The 9,723-nt window shown below is 41.8% G+C and overlaps 1 protein-coding gene across 1 annotated transcript in view; it reads right to left on the reverse strand.

The window, feature by feature from the left end:
* Positions 1 to 9,723, reverse strand: part of KMT5B (lysine methyltransferase 5B) — a 60,019-nt gene that overhangs the window by 30,965 nt on the left and 19,331 nt on the right. Inside the window, 2 exon segments of the mRNA XM_017857316.1 lie at positions 502 to 649; positions 4,943 to 5,178. Coding sequence (XP_017712805.1) covers positions 502 to 649; positions 4,943 to 5,102 — 308 coding nt within the window. The 5' untranslated portion in view covers positions 5,103 to 5,178.

Below are 9,723 nucleotides of genomic sequence, written 5' to 3' on the forward strand. Positions count from 1 at the left end.
TGCAACCTCTGCCTCCCAGGTTCAAATGATTCTCCTGCCTCAGCCTCCCAAGTAGCTGGGATTACAGGTGTCCACCACCATGCCCGGCTAATTTTTTTTGTACTTTTAGTAGAGACAGGGTTTCACCGTGTTGGTCAGGCTGGTCTCAAACTCCTGACCTCAGGTGATCCACCCACCTCGGCCTCTCAAAGCGTGGGGATTACAGGTGTGAGCCACCGCGCCTGGCATCATCAACTTTTAAAATAGAACATGAGGATGCTCCTCCAGCTTTATATGTTGATAGAAATGTTCTGAGGTAAAATAAGAACATAGAGTTAGAACTGACAAGATTCCTGGAGTCTTGTTCTCTGCTTCTCTTGGCTCACATACAGAAAACCCTTCCACTGCAAAGAACTTTCCTTTACTGTCATTTTAAATTTTGAGCAAAAGTAAAATTAGCCATCTACATTCTTGAATTCAACATCATCATCTGTTCCATTCAGGATAAAGACTGAAAATTACCTAGTATTCATTTTGTGTGTTTGAAAACCTAAATAGGGATCAAGAACCAAACTGGTTGCTAGGTCATCATTTTCACAGAGTTCCTTGGCGGACATTCCAGAAGATGGTACATAGCGACTCTGTCCTTCAAATCCCGAGTTACCATTACCTGTGAAAAGCAAAAGCAAGAAAAATTACTCAAATTGAAAACTACTTAAATCTGCCTTAAATTCTTTAGCTGCATTGACCATTCAAGCTGGTAATAAAGAACTGAAAAATCAATCAGTTTTAGTAATTAAGAATTTAATAACCTTTGCATAAGACAGAAAACCAAATGCAGTAAACCATCGCCATTACTGAGAGTATTTTGGTTAACAGGTAGTAATAGCAGGTTCCAAAGGTTCGCAAGAACAGGTTCTGCGTAGTTGTGAGAATTTGGTTCAAATGCTTGGCTCTCCCCCACCCCCTTCTCTCCAAGGAACACTGAGAAACGGGACGGGAGGATGTTCACTATTTTAACAAGTCAGTGCACAGGGCCATTACAGATAGGACTGGGGTGAAAAGGCAAGAGGAACACAAGATAGTTTTTGCAAGAAGCGCCAGAACTCCAGATCTCAAGTATCAAAAGGAATCTCATGAAGTTCGGCTTCCTGCTTTTGGGCAGGTGAATGATTATTATCCTCACTTGGCAGGAAACTGAGGCACAGTCAAAAAGAAACTTGCCCACAATTCCAGAGCTGGGTAGAAGTGGGGAAAGAAGTACAGAGAGAATGACAGCCCTATTTCTACTGACCTCTGTTTGAAGCAATTTTGAATGAATGGGTAAAAATAGAGACTGATATATGTAACTGAAATAATTGGGTTTAACTGTGGAAGAAAAGCAATGTAAAGAAGGAAACGAAGGCCAAGTTACAAGAAGTTTCATCAGAGTTGATTAAGTTTGATGTATGTGCCACTGATAGTCCTTCCATGGACTTAGCACATAGTTTACGGAGGACAACAGCAATATAACTTTCAGGCTCTCAAAACCAAAATGGGGAAGAATGAAACACAGAGTAAAGTTTAACCTTTTCATCCACTCTTTCACAGAACAAATAAATGTAAGTTCCTGCCAAGGGCAGACATACAATTCTGCAATCAAATTATTTGCATGTAGCTATGTGAAAAGCTATCAACGTTGTTCAATTTTTTGTGACAGCATAATAGCTTTATTGAAATACAATTCACAAATGATACAACTCACTGTTCTTTGTTTTTTTTTTTTTTTTAAGACAGGGTCTTGCTCTGTTACCCAGCCTGGAGTGCAGTGGCTTGATCACAGCTCACCGCAGCCTCGAATACCTGGTCTCAAGGAACCATCCTGCCTCAGCCTCCCTAGTAGCTGGGACCATAGGCATGCATCACCAAACCTGGTTAATTTTTGTATTTTTTTGTAAAAATGGGGTCTCGCCATATTGTCCAGGCTGGTCTCCAACTCCTGGGCTCAAGCCATCCTCCTGCCTCAGCCTCCCAAACTGCTGGGATTACAAGCATGAGCCACCAAGCCCAGTCTTCTTTTTTTCACACAGGGATTTACAAGTATAAATTTCCCTGTAAACCACTGCTTTGGCTGCATCCTATACATTTTTTTTTTTTTTTGAGACGGAGTCTCGCTGTGTTACCCAGGTTGGAGTGCAGTGGTGCGATCTTGGCTCACTGCAAGCTCCGCCTCCCAGGTTCACGCCATTCTCCTGCCTCAGCCTCCAAGCAGCTGGGACTACAGGCGTGCACCACCAGGCCCGGCTAATTTTTTGTATTTTTAGTAGAGACGGGGTTTCACCGTGTTAGCCAGGATGGTCTCGATCTCCTGACCTCGTGATCCGCCCGCCTCGGCCTCCCAAAGTGCTGGGATTACAGGCTTGAGCCACCGCGCCCAGCCATGCATCCTATAAATTTTAGTATGTTTTATATTTCTTTTATTCACCTCAAAAGTTTTCTGATTTCCTTTTGATTTCCTCTTTGACCCACTGATTACTTAGAAGTGTGTTTCATTTCTATATATTTGTGAAATTCCCAAATTTCCTTTTAATTTTAATTTTCCTCCACTGAAGTCACAGAACCTACCTTTTATTATTTCAACCCTTTTAAGTTTATTGAAGCTTGTTACACGGTCTAGCATATGGTCTATCCTGGAGAATGTTGCACTCGCACTTGAGATGAATGTATATTCTGATGAGGTTCTAAAGATGTCTGTTAGCTCTCATTGGTTTACGGTGTTAAGCTGTTCTATCCATTATTAAAAGTGGCATATCAAAGTCTCCAAATTATTGCTGAATTGTTGATTTTTCCCTTCAATTTTGTCAGTTTTTGTTTCCTGTATCTTAAGGCTCTGCTGCTGGGAAAGTCACTCATTGTATCTGAAATGGGGCACTGCTCTGTGCTCTCCCATTTCTCCTCATCGCTGGCTCTCTTTCTGCACCATTCTGGCCCAGTAACATTCAGTGTAAGGTTAGGTTATCTTCACACTCCGGTTTTCCCAACCTAGCCTTCTATATTTATCTATGCTTGCTAAAGTGTAACCAACATAATGGCCATTTTCTCTTTTTTTTGAGACGGAGTCTTGATCTGTCGCCCAGTGGCGCGATCTCGGCTCACTGCAAGCTCTGCCTCCAGGGTTCATGCCATTCTCCTGCCTCAGTCTCCCAAGTAGTTGGGACTACAGGTGCCTGCCACCATGCCCGGCTAATTTTTTATATTTTTAGTAGAGACAGGGTTTCACTATGTTAGCCAGGATCGTCTCGATCTCCTGACTTCGTGATCCACCCATCTTGGCCTCCCAAAGTGCTGGGATTACAGGCGTGAGCCACTGCACCCAGCCTGTAACGGCCATTTCTAAACATTTTTGTTTGTTTTTGAGACAAGAGTCTCATTTTTTTGCCCATGCTGGAGTGCAGTTGTGTGATCTCGGCGCACTGCAACCTCTAACTCCTGGGCTCAAGTGATCTCTCCAACCTCAGCTTCTCAAAGTAGCTGGGACCACAGGTGTGCAACACCATGACTGGCTAATTTTTCTGTAGACACAGTATTTTTCGTAGACATGGAGTTTCACACCACATTGCCCAGGCTGGTCTCAAACTCCTGGACTCAAGAAAATCCATTCACCTTGGACTCCTAAAGTGCCGGGATTACACGTGTGAGCTACCATGCCCAGACGCATTTTCTAAGTTCTTGTGTATCTATAACAATTCAACTAAAACGGTTTTGCACTATGATACACAAAAGGAGGCCAACAGTGATTTGCTAAAAAGCTTAAGATATGCCTAGTTTACCGACCAGAATGAATACACCCTGATGTGATCACTGTGTTTCTCAATTCTTCACGTTCACGCTAGCTACTAAGGAGTGAGGCAGGACAAGGGTGCATGCGGCCAGTAGCCTCAGGAGTGAGTGGTGTCCATGCAGAGGACCACTCATTTGGTCTTGCCTCTTCCTACTCTTGTCCCGAGCAGGAATTCTGTCTGGTTTTCTACAGCAACAGTGACCTGATCTGAAATGGAAAGGTTAAGGGTAGCCTGGGCCCAATGAGTCGCATAAACCCTAAAAGGTAAGAAGGAAATCAATCAGAACTGGATTCAATCTGAAACTACAGAAAAACCACAGGCTAATCCAAATCCCTGGAAACAGGCCAACGCCAATCTGATTTAAGGATATTCAAAAGTGGCTAGATTCATCTTAGAAAAAGAAGAAAAGCTGTCCTCTTTAACATGACATACATTTGGACATATAGCTGCCTAGTTAGGTATACACTTGTCCTCAGTCATTTTACTACTTTTAGAGGAACTATGAAATACGTACCAAATCCACAATTTCCTGAACTCTCAAAAAGCAGTCTCTTTCCCACCAAGAGGTATAGAGGAAATAAAGTAACTTATCAGCAGTGTTTCACTGTCAGGATGAACAACTGTCTACCCTGTATAAATAGAATAAATTGCTATGATTTGTGAGGCTGCCCTAAAGCAGTCAGTTCTATCCATCCTCCATTCTACTTATGTAAATTACATAAGTAGAATTAAATAAGTTGGCGTCATTATTCATATTATTCCATGAAACATCTGTGGAAATTAGCAAAGAAGTACATACCTATACTTACATCTATTAAAAAAATACAGGTTAACCTGTAAGAAGTTCAATTAAAATTTTAAAAATTTAGTAAGACATATCAACCATTCAGGTATAAATTCTACAAAATATAAAGTAAGAGAAAAGCAGGATTAAAATAATTATATGAAGCATTAAACTTGAGTTTTATATAGTTTGATGAGAATAAAAATTGACACAACTTTGAGAGTAAAAAGACTATAGTTAATTATGAAAATGCAAAAAATTATTTAAGACAAAAGAAAACAGAATATACATTACAAACTGGAAAGAATTACTACCCCATATCACAATTAGAACATTGAAGGTTTAAGTGTGTACATACATCTGCTCGACCTCCTCTCGACTGCATTTTTGCCAGCCTTCAGGGTGTCCTTCCCCGTGTGCTGTAATTTTGATTGATTCTGCTGATGGTCATTAGACAACTTGCCTCCATTTCTCCTGCCATTCACCACCATGTTCTTGGATTCTCCCAACCACTTCATACCCACAGACAGCCTGACCCAGGTGCATTTAGTCACTCTCTTCAAATAGCTTAGAGAATACTTTCAATGTTCTCTCCTAACAGAAACAAAATATGAAAAACAAAACAAAATGGGGAGGTAAATACATGAAAGATCATGCTAAACAGACCCTTGAGAAAGATATATAATATTAAAAGGACAGTCATTCACAGCATAATGATGTTTTGGTCAATGACAGACCACATAAACAATGGTGGTTCCATAAGATTATAACAGAGCTGGACATACATTTCATAAAATTCGTATTGCCTAGTATTTACTATATTATACTTTTATTGTTATTTTAGAGTATATTCCATCTACTGTTTTTTTTAAGTTAACTATAAAACAGCCCCAGGCAGGTTATTCAAGAGCATTCCAGAGGAAGGTACTGTTATCACAGGAGATGACAGTTCCATGCATGTTACTGCCCCTGAAGACGCTCCAGTGGTACAAGATATAGAGGGAGAAGACAGTGATATGGATAATCCTGACCCTGTGTGGGCTGAAGCTAACGTGCGTGACCTGTGTCTGTTTTTAATAAAAACGTTAAAAAATTAAAAGTAGGAAACAGTTTATAGAATAAAGATATTTTAAAAAGAATATAGCTGGGCATGGTGGCTCATGCCTGTAATCCCAGCACTTTGGGAGGCCATGGCAGGCAGACTGCTTGAGTCCAGAAGTTGAGACCAGCCTGGGCAACATGGCAAGACCCTGCCTCTACAGAACATAAAAAAGTGAGCCAGGCATGGCCGGGCGCGGTGGCTCAAACCTGTAATCCCAGCACTTTGGGACGCCGAGACGGGTGGATCACGAGGTCAGGAGATCGAGACCATCCTGGCTAACACGGTGAAACCCCGTCTCTACTAAAAAATACAAAAAATTAGCCGGGCGAGGTGGTGGGCGCCTGTAGTCCCAGCTACTCGGGAGGCTGAGGCAGGAGAATGGCATGAACCCGAGAGGAGGAGCTTGTAGTGAGCTGAGATCCGGCCACTGCACTCCAGCCTGGGTGACAGAGCAAGACTCCGTCTCAAAAAAAAAAAAAAAAAAAAGTGAGCCAGGCATAGTGCTGCGTGAGCCTGTGGTTCCAGCTACTTGAGAGGCTGAGATGGGAGGTCACGCCTGCAGTGAAGCCATGATTGCAACACTGCACTCCAGCCTGGGTGACAGAGCAACCCTGTCTCCCAAAAAAGAAAAGAAAAGAATAAATATATTTTTGTGTCTTTTTGTCTGTTTTTTGAGACAGTCTCACTCTATGGCCCAGGTTGGAGTGCAGTGGCGTGATTATGGCTCACTACAGCCTCGAATTCCAGGGCTCAACCCATCTTCCCACTCAGCCTCTCAAGTAGCTAGGACTACAGGCAGGAGCCACCACATCCAGTTCATTTTAAAACTCTTTTTTTTTGTGTGTAGAGACGGGGTCTCACTATGTTGCCCAGACTGGTCTCCAACTCCTGGCCTCAAGCAATCCCTCCACCTTGGCCTCCAAATGTGCTGGGATTACAGGTATGAGCCACTGTGCTTGCTAAGAAAGAATATACATTCATTTATTTGACACAGGGCCTTGCTCTGTCACCCAGGCTAGAGTGCAGTGGCGCCATCTCTGCTCACTGCAACCTCCACCTCCCAGGTTCAAGCGATTCTTCTGCCTCAGTCTCCTGAGTAAGTGGGATTACAAGTGTGTGCCACCACACCTGGCTAATTTTTGTGTTTTTAGTAGAGATGGGGTTTTACCATGTTGGCTAGGCTGGTCTTGAACTCCCAACCTCAAGTGATCCACCTGCCTCGGCCTCCCAAAGTGCTGGGATTACAGGCGTGAGCCACTGCGTGTGGCCTGAACATATTTTTGTATAGCTATATGTGTTTGTATTTTAAGCCAAGTGTTACCATAAAAGAGTCAGAAAGTTAAAAAAAAAAAAAAAAAAAAAAACTTTATAAAGTAAAACAGTTACAACAAACTAAGGTTAATTATTGAAGAAACATTTCAAAATAAATTTAGTGTAGCCTAAGTGTAGAGTAGAGTCTACAGTAGTACATATGTACTAGGTCTACACAATTACTCACCACTCACTCACTCACGCAGAGAAACTTCAAATCCTGAAATCTCCATTCATAGGAAGTGCCCTTTAGAGGTGTACCATTTTAAAATCTTTTATTCTGTATTTTTACTGTACCTTTTTTATGTTTATGTGTGTTTAGATAACAACATTGTGTTACCAGTGACTACAGTAGTCAGTACAGTAACATGCTGGACAGGTCAGTACCCTACGAGCAACGGCCCGGGTGTGGAGCAGGATAGACGACCTAGGTTTGTGTAAGTAGACTCTATGACATCTGCATGGCAACAAAACCGCCTAACCTCACATTTCTAGAATGTGTCCCTGAGACACACTCTATGAGTGTACTCTATGATATCTGTATGATGACAAAATCAACTAACCTCACATTTCTCAGAATGTGTGGTATCCCTGTCATTAAGCAATGCATGACTATAATTTAATAAATGATGTCTCCGCTCTTTAAACACAATCTTGGCTCTCCCCAGTCATATGATGCCTGCTCAGGAATACAGTGGCCCCAGACTGAGCAGAATGTAAACGACAGAAGGTAGGGGCTCATTCTGACTTGTTCCTTGCTTGTATTTAGAATAGTACTGATAAACAGCAGGTGCTCAACAAATATTTCTTTCAGTAAACAGTAAGAACCGTCTTTGCTCCTTATTATACTGATACCTAGGTACAGCTTTATCATCTGCTCAAATCACGTGTTTTGGTAATGCTCTGAACTGGGTGAATAAACTACAAGGAAGTTATTTATCTCCTTTGTTCCAAGGCAAGCTTAGGAAAAGGCATCCATGCTAAGCTTTGTCCATCACAGTAAGAGACTCCTAACTGTTATACTGGCTACTCATCACCACAAACAAAACTGAGCAGACGGACAAGAGTAAGGAAAGTAAAGGACTCCATATCTTTTTGTTGTTGTTACTCTGAATTCACTGTTCTAGATATTTAAGAAACCAATACTCAGATATCAAAGTAGTGCCCATCTGGAAATGTCTACCTTATCATTCCTTCACAATGGCAACAAAACTGAGAAGCTACTGTATTTGGCAATATAAATGTATCCCTTACTATCTGAATTTGGGAACCGATTGATTTGAATAGTGGGGGATGCTTGTAATTTATAATGACCTTTGGAAATGAGGATATTATACATCGCATTCATTACTAATGGAATGAGAAAAAGGATGTCCATGATCCCACCTCATTAAGGAATTATGTATTAGTATAAGTCAGACTAAAAAGGCCCTACGATAAAGTGCAAAAATACAGAACTTCAGAGCCAGAGCTGCCTTAACATCACCAGTGTGACACCTTCAATTTACAAACAAAACTGAGGTCACATGCCTGAAGCCACATGATCTGCCTGCAGCAGTCTCATGAGTAGAATCCAGCACTGCTGCCCAACAAATTCTCAACTACACCAGATGCAGGTCAATTTCCTTTCCACAAACACATAGAAAAGTACAAATGATAAATTACTTTGAAGTACTCACAAAAATACATGCCTGGACATACCTTTAATGATACTCAACACAAACACAAAACATGAATTTTTACTTGATCTCAGATCTCTTTCCTGTTACAGGAATATCTGTGTGAGTTCACTGGAGGGTAACATGTGCATGTGAGCAGCATACTTAGGGGAATGGCAAAAAAGAAAATCTGATCAATGCTGAAGACAACGTTATAATTGTTTCCTAACATGAATTTTTCTTTTGGTTCCCTCACTGTTTAAGTTCAATTATAGTATTTAAATTTTAAAGTGCCTTTTGATTTTTCTTGTAGGTGTCACTAAATAGTCTTGTAGCTATTCTACATCAGTTATAAGGATTTTTCAATTATTAAATTTTACCAAATTTAACATTAAAACCACTCATTAATGATCATGTATCTTACACTTAGGAGAAAGGCGTAGAACTCAAGAGCAATATACCTTTCTTTTTTTTCTTTCAAGGAGACAGGGTCTTGCTCTGTCACCCAGGTTTGAGTGCAGTGAAGTGATCATGGCTCACTGCGGCCTCAAAGTCCTAGGCTCAAGCGATCCTCCACCTCAGCCTCCCAAAGTGTTAGGATTACCAGCGTGAGCCACCACACTCAGTAAGAGCAGTATACTTTTGAGGTATAAAGTACAAAGAAAGCTTGAGAAAAAGAGCAATGGGTGGTCCATTGGGAGTCTTGGATCTTGGATCTCCGCAGTTTTGTAGAACACTGTTATCTCCAGACTCTAAAATGGACTTCATTTAAAGAAACCCATGGGGCCGGGCGCAGTTGCTCAAGCCTGTAATCCCAGCACTTTGGGAGGCCGAGACGGGCAGATCACGAGGTCAGGAGATCAAGACCATCCTGGCTAACGTGGTGAAACCCCATCTCTACTAAAAAAAATACAAAAAACTAGCCGGGCGAGGTGGCAGGTGCCTGTGGTCCCAGCTACTCAGGAGGCTGAGGCAGGAGAATGGCATGGACCCGGGAGGCGGAGCTTGCAGTGAGCTGAGATCTGGTCACTGCACTCCAGCCTGGGCGACAGAGCGAGACTCCATCTC

This window comes from Rhinopithecus bieti, unplaced genomic scaffold, assembly GCF_001698545.2.
Source record: "Rhinopithecus bieti isolate Rb0 unplaced genomic scaffold, ASM169854v2 scaffold_44159, whole genome shotgun sequence".
Classification (NCBI taxonomy): Eukaryota; Metazoa; Chordata; class Mammalia; order Primates; family Cercopithecidae; genus Rhinopithecus; species Rhinopithecus bieti.